This window comes from Dermochelys coriacea, chromosome 17 (assembly GCF_009764565.3).
Source record: "Dermochelys coriacea isolate rDerCor1 chromosome 17, rDerCor1.pri.v4, whole genome shotgun sequence".
Classification (NCBI taxonomy): Eukaryota; Metazoa; Chordata; order Testudines; family Dermochelyidae; genus Dermochelys; species Dermochelys coriacea.
Window position 1 is genome coordinate 1,554,543 of NC_050084.1, and position 23,805 is coordinate 1,578,347.

Here is a 23,805-nt window from a genome sequence, read left to right on the forward strand (position 1 = left end):
CGTGTATCAAATCTGCCCCACTGTAATCCCCTTGATCTGCCTGGACGCTGGCACACCTCTGCCGCCACCCCCACCCAGCTGCTGCTGGGAGCACGAGCTGGGGAGCCCTGGGTGGCCTCCCTGAAGTTTGTTCCTCCCGGAGAGCAGAAGGAAATCTTTGTCTGGGCACGGCCCAGCTCCCTGCTGGCAGTGCCCCCCAGCGTCTGTCTGAAATCCGGCATGCTGCTCCTCTCTCTGGCTGTGCGGTCAGTGTGCAGAGGGGGCGGGGGCTGCAACCCCGAGCTGCTTCCTCCTTGTTCTAATGCCCCTCAGACCGGGAAAGTCTCACGGGCCCTCCCTGAGTGGCTCCCACCCTGCCGAGGCATCACAGAACGCTTCGGGCCCCTTGCTCCCAGAGGAAATCTGGTCCCCTCCATCACTGGGTATTTTCTTTTTTTTAAAAAAGCATAGAAATCAGGGTTTATTACATAGCGTCAGCGCCAGGAGACCTCTCCCCTTGCTAATTACACACTGATTTGCATAGTTAAGGAGCTTGTGCAGTCTCTTCCCTTTCCCTGCAGGCAGCAGGGTCTCTGGGGACGGAAGCGGGGCAAGTCCCAGGCTGCTGCTCCATCTGCCTCCCGGCTCTTGTTGCAGTAGGTGGGCAGGACGCTGCCTGGCTCCGCGGCTGGCCAGAGTCAGCCCCGCAGGCTCCTGGCAGCATTAACCCACAGGGATGAAACCAGGGCAGTGCCCTGCCCAGCCAGCACCAGCCCTGGGGCCAGGGAAGGGGCATGCAGAGACCACGCTCTGCCCTAGCCCACAAGGAAGGGAGGGGGGATTCCTGTCCCAGCTAGGAGGGGACACTGCAGGACACAGAACAGAGGGATGCTCAGCTGCCTCCATTGCCCCCAGGGTAGGTTAGGGCAAGGAGCGGTCAAACGCCTGGCTGCTGCCCACGCTTCATCCCAGCGCCAGGAGCCGGAGCCAGGCCATGGTCCCCAGCTGCCCAGCCCCACTCCGGGCTGCCCCTGCACTAGGGACAGAGGGAAGGACTAGTTCTGGTTGAGCAGGGGAGAGGTGGGGACAGGAGCTGAGCTGGGGGAGGTATCGTCACTGAGCCAGCACCAGCCCCCACAGGCCCATGGCTGGGATCTGCCAGCAGCTCTTTGGTAGCGAAGAGAGTTCAGTGCAAACAGCGGGGCAGGGCTGGCGTCCCCCATCAGCGGCAGCACTTGGATTTCCCCCTCTGTGCCGTCAGGTACAGGTCGCTGTCAGTGCTGTGAATCCCTAGGAAAGCAGCACACGGGGGATCCCGGGAAGTACAGTGAGCGCCCCTGCCCCAGCCCCCTCCAGTGTCCACAGAGCCCTTTTCATGGGCTGCCAGCTCCAAGCCTGCCAGGGTCGGGAGTGCCACCATGCTGTTCCCAGCTGCCCACTCAGGGCTCCCGTGGGAAGCTGGCTGCAGCTCTCTGCTCAGGCCTAGGGGAGGATCCACTGGCCCTTGCTGCAGCTCAGCAGAGAGGCCAGGGCTGCTCTCTCTCCCCCAGAGCCAGAGGGTCCCCCTAGGGCAGTGCCAGGCGGGTTGCAGGGCTTGGGGGAAGAGCCCTGCCCCTCCCCAGCTCTGTGGTTACCCAGCGGAGCCAGCCCAGTGCTAGATCCCCCTGGGCGTCAGATCACAGTATAGTGGTGGCGCTGGCTTGGATCCTGGCGGCCATGAGGAGGATACTCACGCACGACGTCCCCGATCTTCCTGGCGCTGCTCTTCTCCAGCTCGGCCAGCACGCTGCTCTCGAAGGTCAGCGAGGCCACGCGGAAGAAAAATTCCCTCACGTTCTCCCCTGCCCAGAGAGCAGACAGTGACCCTCCGTCCCTGGCTCCCAGCCCCAAGGGTGTGCCAGTGCTGGGACCGTACTCTGGGGTACACCGGGCCGGGAGCAGCTGCTTGGGCACAGCCAGCCAGCAGTGAGCCACACCGGGGAGATGCTCACAGCGGGGCAGAGGGCGATCAGTGTCTGAGGCTGGCACAGGCACAAGTGTGCTGAGGGGAGGCCTGGGGGCAGGAATGCACAGCTGGGGAGGGGTAGGGGGGAAGGGTGATCAGACCCCTCAACAGTGCTGCCAGGTGGGAATCCTGGGCTATGCTTCAGCCTTGTTAATTACACACTGATTTGGGAGCTCTAGGAGCTAGGAGGCAGAGAGGCAGCAGCTGGGGGCACCTCTCCCCTCTGACTCCCGCCCATCACAGCCTGCCCCGTGGGAGCCAGGGCCAGGGCACTCACCAGTGAGCGAGGAGACAGCCCAGTACTCTGCATGCATCTCCTTGGCCACCTTGATGGCATCTCTCTCGATGAGGCTGTACTGCGCAGGCGGCTGCGGGAGGAGACGGGAGGTCACCGCCTGAGCCCTGGGAGGGGCCCATGGGGTGCTGGGGGAATGGCTCCTGGGGGCTGGCTGAGACAGACGGGGATGGAAGGCAGCTCCATGGCCTAGACTGACCCCAGGGCTCTGTCCTGGGGAGTTTGCCAAGTCGAGCCCCCCAGGGCAATGAGGGGTGGCCCCAGGCTCTTCCCACACTCACGCTCAGATCCTTCTTCGAGCCCACCAGGAAGAGGATCACGTTGGAGGGGTCGTTCTCCTTCAGGGCGTCAGCCAGCCACTGCCTGAAGGGCGAGAGAGGCCATTAGCCGGGGAGGCAGGCGAGGCCCTGGCCTATGAGACTTCCACAGAGCCAGATGCCCACTCAGCCCAGCTCCAGAGACGGCAGCAAACAGCCCCCCGGCCCAGCCCTCCCCCCGGTCCCCCACCTTCAGGCCCCGCATGGCCCAGAGCCTGCACCCAACCCCCACCACTTGACCTACAGTCTGGTCCCCTCATGCCTCGAATCCCCCACCCCAAGCCCCAGCCCCCCTGTGCCTCCCCCACGCAGACCTCTAGAAATCCCCATTTGTTAGTTACAAACCCCACTCCCCACCCTGCCCTCTGGCTCTGCCGGCTGTCATCCTTCCTCCCCTCCGCCCTGGCCCCCTTGGCTGCCATCCTGCCACCACCCCTCCCCCCAGCAGCCAACCCCGCTCCCTGCAAGAAGAATCCCTTCGCCCACAGAGGCGGCATTACCGTACCTGGTGTGCGCTAGAGATGCCACGTCGTTCACATCGAACACAATCACTATCGCTGGGGAGAGAGCGAGAGGAGGTGAGAAAGAGAGGGCCTGGGGGAGACCAATACAGGGCTGAGAGGGACCCCACAAACCCCATGCGCTTGGTATTGAGAGCACCAGCTGTGCTTGATGTAGGGCCGATAGTTAGCACTGGGCCTGCGGGTGCCAGATTGTTATGGAAGGGCTGCGTGTGTGTTGCAGTAGGGTTGCCGGCAGGGTGGCGTTTGTCGCGGCAGGCTGCTCGTTAGGACCGGGATACAAGCCCCTGGCTCTCAGAGCCCTGCACACTCCTGGACCCTGGCACCTTACCTTGTGCTCCGCGGTAATAGGTGGATGCGATGCACTTGAACCTCTCCTGGCCAGCCGTGTCCCACCTGGGCGAGAGGGGGCAGCGGGTTAGCTGTGGCTGTGGCAGGAGGGCCGAGCGGGCTGGGATGAGCCGGTACTCACAGCTGTAAGCTGAAGGGGACGCCAAGCACCTCAAAGCGCTCCATCTCAAAGTCCACCCCGATGGTCGCCTTGTAGTTCTTATCGAATGTGTCCTTGCAGAACCTGCGGGGGAGACCCAGTCAGTGGAGATGGGGGTTCAGCATACACAGCCCCTCCTGCTACAAAGGGCTGGCCCCCTGGGGCTTCCTGCCAGGGAGCCAGGCATCCGCCACTGAATGCAACCCCGTCTTAGGTGGGACACAGCAGCCGGATACTGCAGTGAGATACCAGTTTGGGAGAGGAAGTGAAGGAACAGTCTGTGTCTAGCTAAATGCAGAGGGAGGATTCGGGGAGCCAGTGCCCCGAGTAGCCCATGATGGGATATTAGTTCTGTACTGACAGAGGGAAAACTGCTCAGCTGACTCACCTGGACTCTCCTGAGACATCTCCCATTCAAGCAGTAAACTGCCCGAGCTCTACGGATCTGACAAGCACAGAGCCCCGGGGGCCAGACCCTGACCCTGCTCTGGAACACAGCCAAGCTTGGACAAGTTGACACGTTCCCAGCCAAACCTCCCCAAAAATCCCCCCGAAGCAGCGCCAGGAGCAAAGGGGAAGTGGGGCCACCCCATAGCACCAACTCAGGGGCTGGGGGGCCAGCCTGGGGATCAGGCATCTGGAACAGTCTTGGCCACTGGGTGACTTCCCATAGCCCCAGAGAGCAGGGACCGCATCTCCTATGTGTCTGTGCAGTGCCCTGCACAGTGGGGCCTAGCCCTGAGATAATAAATTGTGCTTCCCCCCTCCCAGAGAGGGCCCTTTCCTGGGGCCCTGGTAGTGCAGTCCTGCCCACCCCCAGTTAGCCCCACCTACCGGTTGATTAAGCAGGTCTTGCCCACTGACAGGTCTCCCACCACGATGATCTTGGAGATCTTAAACCTGCTGGGGAGAGCCGGGCACGTCAGCTGTGAGCTCCCGTCCCCCACCCAGGACGGGCCCCGGCTCACTGCACCAGGCAATGCCAGCTCCCACAGCTTAGTCTGCCTGGGGGCCAGGCCAGCAGCCTCCGCCCCCAGGGCCCATGGGACAGTTTGGTGTCTCCAATGACTTGCACTTCCCGTCATGCTGGGCTGGTGCTCCCAGGGCTCCCTGCCGGTTTCCAGTGCATGCCAGCTTCCATTGGGGTAATTAGTAATCGCCGGAGCAGCTATCTCCTGGTAACCTCAGACACCCAGGCAGGCTCCTCCATCTGCTCAGGAAGCTAACGAGTCCAGGCAATTAGCCTCCTCCAGGTGTTTGTCAAATGCAGCCTGCTGAGAAAACTGAACCTCACCTTTCCCTCAATGCACCCCACCCTGCTGCTCTGCCCCAATTCACCCCACTCCGCTGCTCCTAGCCCCTTTGCTTTTACAGATCTGGGCATCAGGCCCGGCAGCAGCTTCCCACAGACTGTCCATCCAACAGGAAGGCCAGACAGTGCTGGATGAACTGCAGGCAGGCTTTCCAGGCTCCAGACCCTCTTGCCCACTGCAAGGCAGGCTGGGCAAGGCAGGCTGTGCACTTTGCAAGGGGACTTTAGGGAGACTCCGAGTCAAGTCCTGGGGCAGCAGTCCCTGGTCACAGAGTTGGGATCAGCACCACAATGCTTGAGAGCTGGCAGGGCAATTAGCCCTCAGGCTCAGACTGGTGCCGGTTGCACTGACCACTGTGCTGGGGAGCCATTGCACGGCATCTCCCCAGTTGCCCACTGAGACCCCGGGTCACCTCGAGCAGCAAGTCCAAATTACAGGCAAGGCAGCTGCTCTGCTCTGGGCCCCTCCTCCCAGCTGCTCACTGCCACGTGCTTGGGCACAGGCCTTCCTGCTCCCTCCCAGCATGCAGCTCTGAGCTGGGCCAGGGCTGGGGTTACCCTCTGCTGCTGAGCCAGAAGGAGGTAAGGATGCACTGAGCTCCCTCTGCCTCGCTGCTCTGGGAATCAGGCCCAGCAGAGAGTGCTTCCCTGAGTCACTTGGAGTCTCAGTCCAAGGCAGGTCCCCCACCTCCTCTCCCCTCCCTCCCCAGCAAATTCCTGCAACGTGAGTAAGCCACAGCCATGCTCCAGCACGCAGGGCTCTTAAAGAGACACTGCTCAGCCCTCCCCGGCTGCTGGGAAAAGCCAAAGCAGCCTGGTTCGGTTCTGTTCCATTCAGAAAACTCCCCCAGTGCAGGGCTGCCACCGGCAGCAAACAGGGCTCAGGCCTGTGCTGGCTCAGGGCAGTCGTGATGAGCTCCTGGAACCAGTGTCCCCGGGATCCAGGGCATGCTGCTACCTGCTAGGAGCTCATTTCTGCCTCCCCCTTGCTCCTTAAAGAGCTCTGTTCCTTCCCGTGGGAGGTGGGAGTTCTCCGGGGTGAGGGTTCTGTGTGCCCCACGGCCCAGCACGGCTTACCCCACTGTCCCCGTTCGCTGCTCCTGGCAGGCACCGGTTACTTGGGGATGAAAGCTGGAGCGCGAATGGAGGGCAGCCTCTTTGTGAAAACACTGAAATGGGAGCACAGACAGTGAGCTGGCAGCTCCTGGGAAACGAGCCAGGGAGTCGGCAGTGCCCACTAACGCCTCCCCCAAAGACAGCCCAAGGGGGAATGTCCTGGAGCCCGACTGGAGCGGCCAGCCACACACGCCCAGCGCAGGGGTCCAACAGAGAAACCAGGGCACGCTGTGACTCTCCTTAGCTCAGCTTGCTGAAGGGACGGATGGCCTGAGGCAGGGACCACCCACAGAGCAGTCCCAGCTGATGGGGAGGAGTGGGGAGCTGGCAGAGGAAATGCCAGCAGCCTCTCGGGAGCACCATAACAGCCAGACCGAGGCCAAGCCAGGGAGAATCCACTCAACACCCCCAACAATCCCCCCAGCTTTAGTGCTGCACAGGTGCAACTGGGGTGCAGGGTGCAGCAGAACCAGGAGAGCTTGGCTCCTTCCCCAGCTCTGATACTCTTCTTCCCTTGGGCCCCCGTGGGTATCCATCACCCTCCCCCTGACCCACTGCAAGGGCCTGCCTGGAGCACTGCCATGCTTACCTGAGGCAGCTCTGCGATGATCCGGTCCCTCCGGACTGGTGCTAGCACGCTCATCATTTGGAGCCCAACTTGGCTGGGGAGAACCCAGGCACCCAAACCTAGTGGGGCAGAAGGTTTGAGGGAGGTTTCCTCCCCCTTGGCTGACTACAGATTTGAAGCATGTCCTGCAGGATTACAGCACAACAGGGGGTGGGGGGGGCGAGGGGAGCTGAACTCTCTGCTTTGCGGCGCACAGCAAGTCCCCCAAGCCTGGCTCTGCTGGGGCTGGCATTCTGGCCCTTCTGCTCGCCATGGGCAGAGCCAACACATTCAGGGCAGCCCGACCTTCACCCAAACACAGCCAACTTGCCAGAAGCGCAGCACAAAGTGGAGCAGATCACAGCTGCCTTTCTATTTCCTGCAGAGGGGGAGCAATGGAGAGCAGCGTGGCACTTGGGGATCCCTGGTGCAATGCACATGGCTGCAGGCTGCATGGCCCAGTTCCATGACTCGCACATGGTCTCCAGCAGCACGCTGGCCACCCTGCATTTATAAGAAATGGAAGCCCTGGGCCTGGGCTGCCGCTCTGAGAGCCATGGGTTTCTTTGCTATTAGTTTGGAGACCCTAGAGCACCACGGTGTGTCTGGGGGTCACTAGGCAGCACTGGCCAGTCCCAGCCGATCTGTGCCAGGCTACGGGGATGTCCGCCGGGGGGGAAGAAAATGCCCAAGGCAGTGGCAGGTGACAGCTGCGCTCCTAGAGGGGCCATCTCTTTATCAGAACTTGGGCCGGAAGGGCAGGGAGAGGCTGGGGCAGGGCAGGGAGCCTGGCCTATGCCAAGGCTCTATTAAAGAAAATCTTCCAGGGGGGTCCTGGCTGACCTAAGGAGCCACAGTGAGACATCAGGCTGGTGAGAAAGGGCCATATCGGGAGTGGCTCCCAGATCCTCTGCGTGGACACTGCATTCCTGCCTGTGCCTCTGGTATTGAAGGGCCTTTCCTAGCACTCTGTGTTACATCTGGGGTTTGCTGTAGGCCCAGCAGCTGGCTGGCGCCTGGGGAGATTCATCTGGGCGTCAGCCTGAGCTGCAGCTTTCCAGAGCGCCATGTGGTACAGAGAAGGACTTCAAAGCCAGTGCCCTGGTTCCACGGACACAGCTCCTACTCTGGGCTCTGCGGCTACTGCGGGTCCCTGGGCCAGCACAGCGGGTTGCTGACCACGAGGCTTGTTGGACAGCACCCAAGGCAGCTCCATCCCGCAGCTCCATCCTGGGAGTTTGCCCTCCAGCCAACGCTTCTTGTCTGCTTTCTGGAGCATGACAATCACTGGCTATTTCACTCCTGGTTGCGCAGTGCTGCCTGGAGAGAGGCCAGGATAAATGGCTGGCTGGGGCCACCAAGAAGCCAGTCAGGGTTGTAATCAGAGCAGCTGCTTTTTTTGGTCTCGGATCCGCGTTGAGGGGCGCACTCAAGAGAGGTGCAGCTGACCCAAGGCCTTACCAGGGAAGCCCCACAAGCTAGAAGGGGGTTGGCTCCCTGAGTGGGCTGCAGGCAAGCTGGCTTGTGGGGCTCCACCTCTGACCCCGCTGGACTGGCACAGTCCTCAGGGCCAGACGGAGCTAGGCACCATGACTTGGCAGAGCCTGGGCTACCCCTACCCCTACGGGGCCAGTCTAGTCTACACTGGCTACCACAGGGGGTCCTGCAGGCCACCCAGCTGGGGAAGGGGTCTCAGAGCCTGCAGGAACTCAGCGACCCTGCAGTAACTACGGGACTCCTGGGGCCCTGTCATGGGAGTGGGAGGGATGCATCTGGCAAGGGGGAAGGCTCCCCAAGGGGCTCTCGCGGGGGGGGGGACACGGACACCCAGCCCAGGAAGCCCTCCCCACACTCACCCGCACCAGCGGCGCCTTCGGGCTGCGGGGAGCTCGGGGGGCGGCTCGGGCGATGAGCTGCATTTCGGGGGAGGGGAAGGTAACCTGATCCCCGGAAATTCCAGGGGCTGCGCCGGCAGCAGCCGGGCCGGGCTCCGCATTCAGAGACTGGGAGAGGGGCCGGGGCGGGGGCGGGGGCGGGGCCGGGCGAGAGACCCCCGGGCAACGTGGGACAAAATGCACCCCGGGCCCTACGCAGAGATACCCCGCCGGGCCCGGGCCCGGGCCTCCCCCCCCCGGGATGTCCCCTCTCCCCGCCGCCCCGCGCCCGGGCAGCCCCCTCTCCCTGTCCCCCCGGGATGCCGTGGGCTGGCTCTTCCCGCCCGGTCCCCACTTGCAGATTTCTGGATCTAGCTCGTGTTGTGGCGGGGGCGCCCCGGCCCGTCCGTACCTTCCGCATGTGGGGCTCCGGCGGGGCGGGGAGGCGGCTGGGCTCCTTCCCAGGACAGCTGCTCCTGGTTAATGGCTCATAGGCTGAGGCTCCAGCGGAGCCGGGGGCGGGCAGAGCCCCCCGCAGAGCATCCGGCCCGACCTCTCCCCTCCCCCGTCCCGGTGCGCCAGTCCCGTCTGTTCTCCGCCCGGTGTGGCCGGGGAGCCGGCGGGGTCCGCGATCTGCAGAACGGAGCAGGGCAGGGCTGAGCTGGGGGGAGGCTGGGTCGGGGGGCGCCAGGCTGGCCCGGGCCAGGGAGGAATCATAGAATACCAGGGTTGGAAGGGACCGCAGGAGGTCATCTAGTCCCACCCCCTGCTCAAAGACCAATCACCAATTTTTGCCCCAGATCCCTAAATGGCCCCCTCAAGGATTGAACTCACAACGCTGGGTTTAGCAAGCCAATGCCCCAGGCAGCCCTGGAAGGGGAGGAGAGCGCTGCCCCACACAGCCCGCCTGGGATGGGAAAGACTCCCAGGCTAGTGCAGGGCCGGTGGCTTGGGGAGCGCAGAGCCAATGCTGCTCTCCGGGGCAGCAGCCATCCAGGCCTGCGCTCAGGCCTCTGAGCCTGGCTATGGGACCCCTCGAAGCCCTGTCCATCCCTGGCATCCAGCTAGCGGGCTCAGTTCACTTTCCAGCCAGGCCCCTAGAGGAGTTTCTGGGTTTTCGGGAACAGCCGGGCGCATTGGTGAGCTCTGGGACATCTGAGTCACCACGCTGCACTCTTTTACAGATCTGGTCCCAGTCATGCGCACTCTCGAACACCTGGCTGGCAGTGGAACCATGGCTTTGAGCCCAGTGTAGCCCTGGTACTGGCTCTCCACACATGGGTGAATTTCACCCTGGCAGAGTTAAACTGTCCTGGCAAAAAAGAGCAAAGAAAGAGCTCCGATTGCATCGTCCTGCTTTGCAAACATCACACTGCACCCAGGGCATGTCCTCACCTCTCTTCATCAGCCTCCACGGAGCAAACAAAATGCCTCCTACTCTCCTTGTTTCCATCCTATTATCCTTTGTGTCTCACAGGATGCTATTTGCACCTGCACTGATGGCTTTCAGAATGTAAAGCCCACCATGGCCTTAGGAAAGGGCCACTCCTCTGTGGATCCTCTTTCCTGCCAAGAAGACAGGACAGCTCCCTGTTTTTCAGGCAGTAGCAGGAGTTGAGGGAATGCCTGTGTGGGATTGATTCTGCCAGGAAATGGGTGAGAGAATTATTCTTGGCTTTTGGTGAAAAATGCTGCATTAACAGCCCAGCAGACTGAGGTTTGCTCTGTAGTGGTAGAAGGGGGATAAACATCAGTGTTTTATTGGGCAGTGGCCTTTGTTCATGCATAACAGGCCTATCACGCCTCACCATGGGAATGGGAAATGATGCCTCACCAATCTCTTCAAATTCTTTGAGGGTGTGAAAAGTGTGAACAAGGGTGAGCCAGTGGATATAGCGCACTTGGCCTTTCCAAAAGCCTTTGACAAGGTTCCTCACCAGAGGCTCTTAAGCGAAGTAAGCTGTCATGGGATAAGAGGGAAGGTCCTTTCATGGATCAGAACTGGTTAAAAGATGGGAAACAAAGGGTAGGAATAAACTATCAGTCTTCACAGTGAAGGGGGGTAAAGGGGGGAACCCCCAAGGATCTATACTGGGACCAGTGCTGTTCAACATATCCATAAATGATCTGGAAAAGGGAGTGAACAATGAGGTGGTAAAGTTTGCAGGCAATATAGAATTACTCAAGATAGTTAAGTTCAAAACTGACTGCAAAAAGTTACTAATTGACCTCACAAAAATGGGTGACTGGGCAACAAAACAGCAAATGAAATTCAATGTTGATAAGTGTAAAGTAACGCACATTGAAAAACATCATCCCAACTATACATATACAATGCTGGGGTCTAAATTAGCTGTTACCACTCAGGAAAGAGATCTTGGAGTCAAATTGTGGATTGTACTCTGAAAACATTTGTTCAATGTGCAGCAGTAGTCAAAAAAGTTAACAGAATATTAGGAATCATTAGGAAAGGGGTAAATGATAAGACAGAAGATATCATAATGCCACTTTATAAATCCATCCACGGTATGTCCACACCACAAATATTGTCTGCACTGCTGGTCACTCCTTCTAAAAAAAAAAAAGATATCTTAGAATTTGAAAAGGTAAGAGAAGGGGAACAAAAATGATTAGGGGTATGGAAAAGCTTCCATATGAGGAGGGATATATTAGAATTGGAAAAATTACAGAGAAAGCATAAAACTTATTAGGGGCATGGAACAGCTTCTGTACAAGGAGAGATTTTAAAAATGGGGAATGTTCAGCTTGGAAACAGACAACGGAGGGGGATGTGGCAGAGGTCTGACTGGTGCAGAAATCATGACTGGTGCAGAGAAAGTGAGTAGGGAAGTGCTATTTACCCCTTAATATAACACACAAGCAACCCAATGCAATTAATAGACAGTTGGTTTAGCACAAACAAAAGGAAGTACTTCTTCACACAATGCACTATCGACCTGTTAAGCTTGTTGCCAGGTGATATTGTGAAGGCCAAAAGTATAACAGGGTTCAAAGAAGAATTAGATAAGTTCATGGAGGATAGGTCCATCAATGGCTGTTAGCCGAGATGGTCAGGAATACAACCCCATGCTCTGGGTGTCCCTAAACCTTGCCTGCTAGAAGTGCTGGATCATAGAATCATAGAAGATTAGGGTTGGAAGAGACCTCAGGAGGTCATCTAGTCCAACCCCCTGCTCAAAGCAGGACCAACCCCAACTAAATCATCCCAGCCAGTGCTTTGTCAAGCTGGGCCTTAAAAACCTCTAAGGATGGAGATTCCACCATCTCCCCAGGTAACCCATTCCAGTGCTTCACCACCCTCCTAATGAAATAGTGTTTCCTAATATCCAACCTTAGACCTCCCCCACTGCAACTTGAGACCATTGCTCCTTGTTCTGTCATCTGCCACCACTGAGAACAGCTGAGCTCCATCCACTTTGGAACCCCTCTTCAAGTAGTTGAAGGCTTCTATCAAATCCCCCCTCACTTTTCTCTTCTACAGACTAAATAAACCCAGTTCCCTCAGCTCTCCTCCTTTATTGAGTGATTCACCCCTTGGATGACAGGGGATGAATCACTTAATAAATTGCCATGTTCTGTTCACTCTCTCTGAAGCTATGTTAGCTTGTGTCTTGTTATATTTTTAAAATATTTGTATTAACGCTTCTCATTATTATTAGAGGTACTGAATTTCAATATGTGATTAGAACTGTCACTACCCCATGTACCATTCATTTGTAATGTGTTTTGGGACTCCTGGATGGAAGGTTTTTAATAAGATCAAAAATATTAAACTATTAATTAGGGCTGTCAAGCGATTAAAAAAATTAATCATGATTAATCGTGCTGTTAAACAATAATAGAATACGATTTATTTAAATATTTGTTGATGTTTTCTACATTTTCAAATGTATTGATTTCAATTACAACACAGAATACAAATTGTATAGTGCTCACTTTATATTTATTTTTATTACTAATATTTGAACTGTAAAAAACAAAAGAAATAGTATTTTTCAATTCACCTCATACAAGTACTGTGCAATCTCTTTATCATGAAAGTTGAACTTACAAATTTAGAATTATGTACAAAAAATAACTGCCTTCAAATATAAAACAATGTAAAACTTTAGCGCCTACAAGTCCATTCAGTCCTACTTCTTGTTCAGCCAATCACTAAAGACAAACAAGTTTGATTACAATTTGAAGGAGATAATGCTACCTGCTTCTTGTTTACAATATTACCTGAAAGTGAGAACAGGCATTCGCATGGCACTGTCATGGCCGGCGTTGCAAGATATTTACGTGTCAGATGTGCTAAAGATTCATATGTCTCTTCATGCTTCAACCACCATTCCAGGGGACATGCATCTATGCTGATGACAGGTTCTGCTTGATAACCATCCAAAGCAATGCTGACCGACACATGCTCGTTTTCATGATCTGAGTCAGATGCCACCAGCAGAAGGTTGATTTTCTTTTTTTTGGTGGTTCGGTTATGTAGGTGGTTCGGTTATGTAGTTTCCACATCAGAGTGTTGCTCTTTTAAGACTTCTGAAAGCATGCTCCACATCTCCTCCCTCTTAGATTTTGGAAGGCACTTCAGATTCTTAAACCTTGGGTTGAGTGCTGTAGCTATTTTTAGAAATCTCACATTGGTACCTTCTTTGCGTTTTGTGAAATCTGCAGTGAAAGTGTTCTTAAAATGAACAACATGTTGGGTCATCATCTGAGACTGCTATAACATGAAATATATGGCAGAATGTGGGTAAAACAGAACAGGAGGCATACAATTCTCCCCCAAGGAGTTCACTCACAAATGTAATTAATGGATTTTTTTTTAACGAGCATCATCAGCATGGAAGCATGTCCTTTGGAATGGTGGCCAAAGTATGAAGGAGCATACGAATGTTTAGCGTATCTGGCACGTAAATACTTTGCAATGCTGGCTATAAAAGTGCCATGCGAACGCTTGTTCTCACTTTCAGGTGACATTATAAATAAGAAGCAGGCAGCATTATCTCCTGTAAATGTAAACAAACTTGTTTGTCTTAGCGATTGGCTGAACAAGAAGTAGGACTGAGTGGACTTGTAGGCACAAAAGTTGTACATTATTTTGTTTTGGAGTGCAGTTATGTAACAAAAAAATCGACATTTGCAAGTTACACTAGAGTACTAGTATAAGTGGGTTTTAGCCCACGAAAGCTTCTGCCCTCATAAATTTGTTAGTCTCTAAGGTGCCAAAAGTACTCCTCATTCTTTTTGCTGATACAGAGTAACACGGCTGCTACTCTGAAAACTATTTCTTTTGTTTATCATTTTTACAGTGACAATATTTGTAATAAAAATAATATAAAGTGAGCACTGTACACTTTGTATTCTGTGTTGCAATAGAAATCAATATATTTGAAAATGTAGAAAATATCCAAAATAGTTAATACATTTCAATTGGTATTCTATTGTTTAACAGTGCAATTAATTGCGATTAATTTCTTTGATCAAGATTAATTTTTTGGAGTTAATCGCGTGAGTTAACTGTGCTTAATCGGCAGCCCTACTGTTAATTAATAAAATTAATAACAAATTACAAACTCCGAGGTAATAAAAAACGACAACTCCCAATATGCACCACCCGCAGGTACTTTTCGGCGCATGCTCTCGTGCCTACGCTCCTTCCGTCCCGCTGTCTGGAACGAGAACTACCACTCCCGGCATGCCGTGCGCGATCTCGCGTTGTTTGTGCCTGCTCTCGTGAGAGTTGGCCCTATAAGCCCGTGTGAGGCGGCCCGGCCCACCCCTTTCGCTTCCCTTTCCCCAAGATGGCGCCGAAGGCGAAGAAGGAGGGTGAGTGTGAGGGGCCGCCGCGCTGGGGGGCGCGCGGGGAGGAGGCCGGCCGGCCGGCCGGGTGGGAGGGGGCGGGGCCTGGGCCTGGGCCTGGGTCCGGGCCCGCTCCCGCTCCCGGTTACGGGGCCTGGGCCCCACGTGCGGCGGGGCCGGGCCCTGCGCGCAGGGCGGGGAGCCCCCGGCTAGGCCCGCCGCAGCCCCCCGGGGGTCCCTTGGCGGCCTGGCCGGTCCCGGGCCCCGCTCTGGCGCGGTGCGGCGTGGGCCGAGGCCCGGGGGGGGGCGAGGGCGGCCCGCGCAGCCCACGTGGCGGCCTCCGGCAGAGCCCGCGCGCGCGCTCCCCGCCGGACCGGCCGGTACCGGGGCCCAGGGCTGGCGGGTGGCGTGAGGGAGCCGCTCAGATCTTGCGTGCGAACGAGGCGCTTTTACAAACTGGTGAAGCTGAAATCCAGGATATGGGGGGGCTCCCCCCACCCCGTCTTGGCATTCCCAGGGTGGCCTTTTCGCCTCTTGCCCGCTCTGCCCTTAGCGTCCAGTCTCCCTTCAGGCCGTGCGATGGCTTCCTCGCGGCGGGCGAGCGCTGCGGTTCCGTGCCGGTTTGTGACTCGGCTCCTCGTAGGCTGCCAACGTGCAGAATTGTCTTCAGGGCCTGTGGGGTGCGGAGGGAGCGCGGAGTCCCTTGTTGTCGAGGCCAACAGACCTGCGGCTAACCAGTCTTCTCTTTGTAGCTGTCCCCGCTAAGACAGAGGCAAAATCCAAGGCTCTGAAAGCTAAAAAGGCTGTGTTGAAAGGTGTGCACAGTCACAAGAAGAAGAAAATCAGGACATCTCCCACCTTCAGAAGGCCCAAAACCTTACGATTACGGAGACAGCCCAAATATCCTAGGAAGAGTGCTCCTCGGAGGAACAAGTACGTCTGTGTGGTCCATTTCCTTTAAAATCTGTCTCAGTATATCCAGTCAAAGGTCTGGACACCTTCCCCCATCTCCATCAGACTTGAGTTTGTTGATCTAAAGTCAGCTTGGTTTTAGTCATAATCTTACCACATTTTTCTTTTAAAAATACTTACATTTAGCAAGTGAACATTTATATTGGAGAATCAGAAGTAAAATACAAGCTAGTAGTTTTAGGTGAAGTCTACGCTAGAAAAGGTTGATTGGTTGCAGAACCAGCAACTCCTTCTATTGCAGATGCTGTTTATACTGGCGGGGGGAAAGTGAGTTAAGCTATGCTGACAAACTGGTATAACAGTTAACTGGTATAGCTGCATCTACACTAGGACTTTTGCTGCTTTAAAGATGTTGCAGAAAATTACACCTTGAAGCAACATTGCAAACAGATTTTGTGTAGATCTGGCCTCAGTGAATGGAAGACTGTGTTCTGGAAACTGAAACAACAATGTCTTGGCAGCTTAATTACTTAGCTTTTGTAACGGATATTTGGGGTGCAAATGATGATTCCATGCGACCAAAGCCTGAGAGCTTGTGATTACAATCTTACTAGTGACTGATGTACCCTGAAGGTTCCTAGAGCTATACTGACAATCTGCTGTGTGAAGGAGCTTTCTCTAGCATCCCTCACTGCTTCCAGTGTTATGTAATTCAAATGCTTCTCCCACTCAGGCTTGACCACTATGCCATTATCAAGTTCCCTCTGACCACAGAGTCTGCCATGAAGAAGATAGAGGATAACAACACCCTGGTCTTCATTGTAGATGTCAAGGCCAACAAACATCAGATCAAACAGGCTGTCAAGAAGCTGTATGATATTGATGTGGCCAAGGTGAACACATTGATCCGGTAAGTGACACTGGGTTTTAAGTGGGAGGGAAATGGAGCACTTGTAGGTGTAAGTGTTTCAAAGTGCCCTAGATAGTGTTTAAGCAGATAATTGATTAAAAAGCTTAAGAGAAAATGTACCTGGCTTGAATGAAACTAGCAGGTATGTGGAATTGGAACCCAGAAGACTAGCTGTGTGTGGCAGGGGGAAAGGTTCTAATGATGCATAGAAATCTGAGTTTTCTGATTGATTCATATGCTTCCTCAATGCTGTATAGAAAGACATTTATTGCTGAGTTTCTTGGTTTGTAGGTTACAATATGTATGTGAGTTGCAGAGTTCAAGATCTGTCATGATTTTGTTGTACAATCTTGGCTTTGAATCTGAGCATGTCATGGTGGAATGTAAATTGTAATTACTGGCTTAAAGGAGTAACCTGCAGTACTGAAGTACCAGCCAGTTGATCTGAGCAGCTCTTTTGGGAGCAGCAAAGGGGATTTTTTGTGCAAATGATGGAAAACTACTTCAACTGAGTACAGTGATGTTCTCAAAGGAACCACTGATGCACAATGTGATACTACGCAACTGGAAAATAAATAAGGAGTTGTGGGTACTAATACCTCGTGCTTCATTGTAGACCCGATGGTGAGAAGAAGGCTTATGTCCGTCTTGCTCCAGACTATGATGCATTGGATGTAGCCAACAAGGTGAGAATGGAGACTCTTGTATTTTCTCACTTTCATCTGCCCTCTCTACTCTGTCCCAGCCAGACCCTGTTTTGACATACAGCTGAGATCAGGGCTGTTATTCTGGGAAGGGTGCTGTGCTGAAGTAGGGCAGTGATTACTGCATGAAATGAAAGCCCTGCACTCCATGTGAAATTGAATTTCTCACAAATTCATAGTAGCCAAGTGTCACTGGGCTAGAGTTTTTAGACTTATGAAATGTCCTAAAGGCTTTGTACTAAAGTGGCTATCGATCTTGACCTCGTATAAGAAATGACAGGAAGGGGAAGAGGTATCATAATTGATCAGTAATGTTATCGTTGGTTTACATCAGAAATGTACTCCTGCGAGGACTCTGGGATATTGATCAGCAACTAGGAACAAATGGCTCTGAAGCAAATTCATGAGTTTTACAAGCTCATTGTTGTCTCTTAGCTGCGGTGTCAAACCTTGTTTGACATTCAGTGGCACTCTTAAGAATGGAGGTGTGGGTCATGGTCACAGCCCAACATTCTGCCATCCTAACTTAACCCACCACTTTCAGCTTGAAGAGTAATTCCTCACTTACTTTCTTAATAATGCTGCAGAGAGGTTTCTGGCAAAGAATGTCTGTTTGCTCCTTTCCTTCAAGGAGAGGGGCTGTATTGCAGCAGGGGTCAATGATCATATGTAGATGGTCTGGGAAGTACTTTGGGATGAAACATGCTCTATACATCTTGTTTACAGTCTCTTAACAGGGGGGAATAAATCTCTTTGAGCTAGTCTAAAAGAGTTTCTCTGACCCAACTTAAGCTGTCCAGTAACTTGCCAGCTGTTGTGGTGTTTTGGCATGTTCTACACAAGTTATACAGATACTCCAGGCACTTGCTAGAACAGGGTAGAAATGTTGTTTCTGGGCTGGGGGAAGAGCAGTTAGTTCTACAGTGGAATAGGAGCATGGTGCCTCAAACCAGCCTCCGGGCCTGCCACAAAAGTTAGTCTTAGGATGATCAGAAGTGGATGTAACAGGCATTTTAGTAGGGTTGGTGCACATCTTATTGTGCCAGGCTGTTCTGTGGTAAATACTCATCTACTCATTTTTGTTGTAGGCAAGATTAGGTGCTGCAGGAATATTGTTTGCTTTGTTGAGCTAGGGCAGATTGGAAGCCTGGGGGAACAGAAAGGATGTTTTCATAGGACTAGAGCTTTCTGGGGGAGATGGATCCATTGCCACTGTTCTACATCTTGGAATCTCCATCTTCATGTGGTCAGGGTACAGGCTATAACATCATTCCTTTTGTTTCCTTTCAGATTGGAATAATCTAAAGTGCATCCACCAAGAGCTGGGCAGATGAGATAATAAACTTTGTAAAACCACTTGTGGGCTCTTGTGTTTTGTAACCGAGTGATCTCTGGGAGCCGAGGAACCTGGGGGACTTTCGGGGCACTTAGCACAATTTCAGAGGCTTGAGGCATATGTACATACTGCATGGAGGCAATAGCTGAGTGTCATGCAAGATTACTGAAGTGGAAGAATTACATTTCCCCTGAAATGCCATTCCAGAGGTGAGACTGAAATGCTGTCCTGAACACCAGCCTTTAGGCTGCAGCATGGCAGACTTCCCTGGAGCTCTAGTCTACAGGAATTTGGTGGTGGTGAAGCACGGGAAGAGGTAGATGCACAGTGAAAACTCCACCTCAGCTCATTATTCTCATTGCAGGAGACTTAAATGACTAGTATGTTGTGTTCAGTGCACTGCTCTTGTCTTACCCTGGCTACTCTTCCAACACTTTTATGCTGCTTTAATTACACGGAGTTTAAACACCAATGGTTTCTGCTGCTGCTGTTCTCACTTTAAGCCTAGGGGTAGTCAGACCCTGTTCAAAGTGCTCTGTGCAGAGCCTTACACAGAGAATAAAAAGTTTTGTGTACCATGGCTTCATCCTTTTGCAAGTTGGTTTCATTTTTTTGCCTGCTGTTGCCATTGTATGGCCACTTCACTGATTTCAAATGAGACCTTTAGAGAAGTTCTCATGTTCAGTTCATCTGGTTGATCACAAGTGCCTTCACCCTGTCTAGCTTAGCTAGATAATGGCTACTCATCTGTCAAACACGCATGTATTTTAGTGGTAAAAATAAAGTCAATTGAAGGATGTTCCTGGGAGATTCCAGCTGCTCATGTACTGTGGGGATGGAAGCCATGAGGGGAACCAAGTTTCTACATTCAGCACTTAGAGAGGAACTGCTACCAATTGGCGTTACTGCACAGGGGCCATTGCATACAAACCAGAGACAAGGCTTGTCCTCTGACAGTGGCTGAAGGACAGAGACTTGTAAATACAGGGCAAACAGATGGTCTACCAGCTATTTGTGCGGTCATCACTATGTTATGTGAGCATCTAACAATCTAACCCTGTTTATCTCATCACATGCCTATAAGAGTAGTAACTTAATCCCACCTTTGAGCCAGGTGCCTGAGGACCAGAGCTCAGAGACTTGTGGGTCCCAGATGTGATACCTTCATCTTAAGGCCACCCTCCCTTCCTCATTCCTACTCCCAGTCTGAGTTGGCTCTTTCTAACTACTTAGTTATAGATTCTTGAACACTTTAGTACTGAGTGCTACAATGCCTCTTTGATTACCAGCCCTTTAAAAATAAAGTTCATTGGGTTTTGTCTGGCATGAAGTGCATTATCCCTGCTGCAATACAGGGCTTAACTCTTCTGAAATGCACTTTGTGTTGCTAGCAGTGAAGGCCTTAATTAGGTTCAAGGTGCTAATCAGGGCAGCCTTAAAACTAGCTGCTGTTGCTAACTGGAAATGAGGGATTGCCATCAACAAAAATCTTTAGTTGAAACCAGCTCTTCAAAGGTTTCAGAGTAGCAGCCGTGTTAGTCTGTATTCGCAAAAAGAAAAGGAGGACTTGTGGCACCTTAGAGACTAACAAATTTATTTGAGCATAAGCTTTCGTGAGCTACAGCTCACTTCATCGGATGCATTTGGTGGAAAAAACAGAGGAGAGATTTATATACACACACAGAGAACATGAAACAATGGGTTTATCATACACACTGTAAGGAGAAAAGGAGTACTTGTGGCACCTTAGAGACTAACAAATTTATTTGAGCATAAGCTTTCGTGAGCTACAGCTCACTTCATCGGTCCAAATGCATCCGATGAAGTGAGCTGTAGCTCACGAAAGCTTATGCTCTAATAAATTTGTTAGTCTCTAAGGTGCCACAAGTACTCCTTTTCTTTCAGCTCTTCAAAGTGTTTGAAGAATAGGTAAGAATGTGGAGTGCTTACCTGTGGTAGGCAGGACGTGGATGCAAAGAACAAAGATGACTCTAGAAATATTCTTGCCTAACAAACCCCCCAGATGTGAAGGGATTGGCCAAACCAATGTGAGTAATTATATTCTGCCTTGTGAAGTCCCTGCTGCAGTTGAATGCTGTTCTTCACTTCCTGCCCTAAAGTGCTGGGGAGGGTTGGGTATGGTGAGGTTTGCATTCCACTGTGGAGTCACCTGCACTTCAGCTAGGCAATGGTTTGTGTGTTCATGCTGACACAAAAGGTGCTATGTGGATACAAGTGCTCTAAGGACCTTTAGGCAACATTGGGGGGTTTTCTGGGCCAAGGGCTTTATGTGGTGTGTAATCTATTTTGATCTATCACTTATGGCTCAGACAGACTTGCCACTTCAGGGGAGGTTTCATGCACTGGGATGGCTGTGAGCCTCAGGCAGTAGAACTGGATTTTCAGGGTAATTCACCCCAATGTGCCTCTGGCTGAGGCTCAGCAAATGACGTCCTTTGACTTTAGTTGTCCCCAAAGAGAAGTGTGGGTGTGTGGTGTTGGTTATATGGAAATGGGTGCTGCTGATGGAAACCATCTCTTTGGTGTTGGTTCTTACTACAAGCCAGGGGTGCAGTGGCACCCCTAGTTCCAGCACCACTGTATGGAAATGGTTAATCCCTTTTTAGGCAGGAATGATTGGAGGGGGTTGGACTAGATGACCTTCTGGGGTCCCTTCCAACCCTGATATTCTATGATTCTATGATTTGCCATTTCTAGGGGAGAACACAGCTTCTACACAAGGCATGTTCTGCCATGAGAAAGACAGAACATTCCCCTCTATAGGGGACTGACTGGATCTATAGGGGGAAAGTTCTGCACAATGGAGAAGCTTCAAAACCAGCTGTATGTGCATGCCTCTGCACTGACACACCTTGGCTGCCTCCATACTGTGTCTGGGAATCCCTCTGCAGAACTAGCCATACACCAGTGGGGAGAAAAGACTTAGCTTTTGGGGTGAAGAGTGAACATAGCACAGCTCTGGTGGGTACGGTGAGATGAGGGAGGCAGGTGGGTGCCAGGCTCCAGGGACAGCATTCCATGGGGGCCTGACTGGAAGCTAAGGCAGAGGAGTGTTAGCTGGGCATTGGGAAGGAGAGCTTGGATCATAAGCTTCTTGGTGTAGATTGTCTTCTGGTCATGACAGCTCCCCAAGGCTGTGGGTGCTTTGAGAATCCAGCCCAATGCACAGGGAGCCCGGGGGCTAGCCTTTCGACTCACCTGTACTGAGTTCCTAGAGTTGGAGCACCAGGTCTGCTCTCCAAGGGTGGCCTAGCCAAGTGGCCCCACTGGCCAGCCAAAGTCAGCTTTGTGCCCCAAGTCTCATTCTCCACCAGGAGGGCTGGTGTGAATACTCTGGTTTTAAGGAGGCTGGGCCAGAAGGCATGTGACTCACTCTGTGTTTTCCTTTAGGGCTCAGTGCTGCTAGACTGTTCTGGGCCAGGCGAGGTGGATGGGATGGGATGAGAGCTGCTGGCCCTTCTGATTGCCTCAGGCAGGCAGTTCCGCTATTACTGGGTCTTACTTCAGTACTTAAGCTATTACTTCAGTCTAACGGAAGAGGTTAATGATTGCTGCTGCTAATGCCCCAGGGCAGGGCAAAGCTGCTGCTAGCCCAGGTGAGTGCAGACTATATAGGAAGAACCAGGAGCCCCTGAGCAAACACTGGCTCGGGCTCTTGGGGCAGAGACTGGTGGGGAGCCATCTCTTAGCTATGGGGTTTGAGAACCCTGTCTCTGTGCACACAGCACAGTGATGGCAACAAGGGTGAGGTTCGATATGACCTGTCATTCATTATACCCGGTCCAATTGGCAGAGAAGGGCATGTGACCAAAAAGTTTCCTGCTATTGACTTCCAAGCTGTGTGTTTGACTGCTGGCCAGCACAGGGAGGAGAGCGAGAGGTGGTGCCATGGGGAGAAGTGCAGAACAGGAGAGCCAGGCTGGCTTCCTCCTTCTTCACCCTTTCCACAAGCCACAGCAGCTTGAGCTGCAGCATCCTCTCCTCTCTCCCAAGGACGCATGGAAGAAGCTTGAAACAGCATGTCAGCCGGGGGCCTTCATTTGAGCAAAGCTTCTGTAACCCAAGGAGGGCCCTCACTAAGGAGAAGCAGGTAGGCAGAGGGGGCTATGCCTTTTCTGACAGCAGCGTAGGAACTGCCATGCATTTGGGGCAGAGGGGAGGCAGCTGCACTTTCATGTAATCATCCATAGCACAGTGCCCCATTCAGCCAGTGGCCCAGTGCCACTCTGGCAGAGCAGCTAGCTCTCTGCAGCTTGATTGCTGACCCCCCTGGTTAACCTTGGCCTTGAGTGCAGGGGTCATGGTGGATAACAGACTCTCTAGCTAAAGGCCCAGGGAGCTGATGGGAGAATCCAAGCTTCATTTCCAGCAGGGCTGCTCACATTGGGGCTGCCCTTGGGACCCCCTCCATACCTGTTTGCACGGCAACACACTGAGCCACCTTCCCAGCCAGGCTCCAGGCCAAAGATTTATTCTGGGAGCCAAGCGCACAGACTCTTTCTGCACGTGCCAGCACCAGTTTGCCTCCCAAATACTGCACAGGAACTCCCAGAGCGATGGCCTTTCACACAAGCTGCACATCCAAGGCCATTCACTCAATTAGCATTGGTATTGGACAGACCCCAGCAGCCTGTCTGCAAACAGCCCTGGCTCTCTCCAGCCAAGTTCTTACCCACTGCCCACCAGCATGACACCTGACCACTATACACAGCTCCTACCCTGCCCTGTGTTAAAGCTGTAGCAGCAGCCAGCTGCAAAGTAATGACACAGCAGCATGCACCTGTTCTGGATGGACACAGGTAAGATGAGGGAATGTACCCAACTGTGCATGAGGCCTCTGGATAAAGGCAAGTCCCAGGCTCACCACTCCTGGATTAGACCATTGGAAAGGGAGGAGCTGCACACACCCCACCCCTGATCCAAGAACACTAAGGGGTCACTGGATTATTTTTAGGTAAGACTTGGAGCCCAGCCTAGGGCACCTGCCTCATTGCTTTGGGTGTAGTCACAATAGCATGAATGGAGCAGCCAGGCCAGTTTCTCAGCTCTGCAGCTTGGTATATAGCCGCTCTGGTTGCTGGGCTAGCCTTTGTTCTGGCTGGGTTCTCCACAGGAAGAGCCAATCACCCCTGCTTCATACCAAACCAGGAATTAAGGCTTTTGAAGAGACCATCACCTCGGACCAGTGAGAGCTCTCTGCCCTGCCAGGTCCCCTCTTCAGCAGAGTCCTTGCATTCCAGAGCCTTGGTCCTCCCTGTCTGGCCTGTTCCTAGATCACCCCAACACCAGCTCTGGCCAAAGCAGCAACTGGGTGACATTAAAGACTATGCTCCAAAACACCCCTCTCTTCTGCCCCTTTGCTCCTATCAGTCCACATGTCTTCCCTTTCTCTGCAGCCTTAATTGGCAAATGCTCTGCCCACTCTTCTAACCGCCCCCACCCCTAGAATCCTGCTGACTTCCTCCCTTCTGTCTTCACCTGTAGCTTGGCCCCCTCCCCCAGCTCACTGATAGAACGCTGTGTCTCTCCCACCCCAGCCCCCATTGTCCCTTCTCAAGCCCTCGGCCCCTCCTGCTCTGCCCAGAATCC

The 23,805-nt window shown here is 53.2% G+C and overlaps 2 protein-coding genes and 2 non-coding genes across 7 annotated transcripts; 3 read left to right on the forward strand and 1 right to left on the reverse strand.

Annotated features, from left to right (window-relative positions):
- Positions 1-180: 180 nt before the first annotated feature.
- On the reverse strand, positions 181-9,087 carry RAB34 (RAB34, member RAS oncogene family). Of its 4 annotated transcripts, none has more exons than XM_038376232.2 (11): positions 8,929-9,087; positions 6,625-6,722; positions 5,997-6,088; positions 4,442-4,510; positions 3,590-3,691; positions 3,449-3,513; positions 3,102-3,153; positions 2,561-2,642; positions 2,262-2,352; positions 1,713-1,820; positions 181-1,269 (listed from the first exon to the last, which is right to left on the reverse strand). In XM_038376232.2, the coding sequence occupies exons 2-11, from the start codon at positions 6,679-6,681 to the stop codon at positions 1,202-1,204; spliced, it is 786 nt and encodes a 261-aa protein (XP_038232160.1). In that variant the 5' UTR covers positions 6,682-6,722; positions 8,929-9,087; the 3' UTR covers positions 181-1,201. The 4 variants fall into 4 exon arrangements, with proteins under 4 accessions (XP_038232160.1, XP_038232162.1, XP_038232161.1 ...); XM_038376234.2 differs by having other exon boundaries at positions 4,442-4,507; positions 8,929-9,084; XM_038376233.2 differs by lacking the exon at positions 8,929-9,087 and adding an exon at positions 8,499-8,632.
- Positions 9,088-14,203: 5,116 nt separating this feature from the next.
- RPL23A (ribosomal protein L23a) lies at positions 14,204-18,215 on the forward strand. Its single transcript, XM_038375690.2, has 5 exons — positions 14,204-14,360; positions 15,086-15,266; positions 15,979-16,155; positions 16,772-16,841; positions 18,150-18,215. Exons 1-5 carry the CDS (start codon positions 14,336-14,338, stop codon positions 18,162-18,164), a joined length of 468 nt encoding a protein of 155 aa, XP_038231618.1. The 5' UTR covers positions 14,204-14,335; the 3' UTR covers positions 18,165-18,215.
- On the forward strand, positions 15,800-15,872 carry LOC119844880. Its single transcript, XR_005289426.1, has one exon. It is a non-coding gene; the product is annotated as a small nucleolar RNA Z17 (small nucleolar RNA).
- Positions 16,638-16,702, forward strand: LOC119844879. The gene has a single exon (XR_005289425.1). It is a non-coding gene; the product is annotated as a small nucleolar RNA SNORD42 (small nucleolar RNA).
- Positions 18,216-23,805: the final 5,590 nt, after the last annotated feature.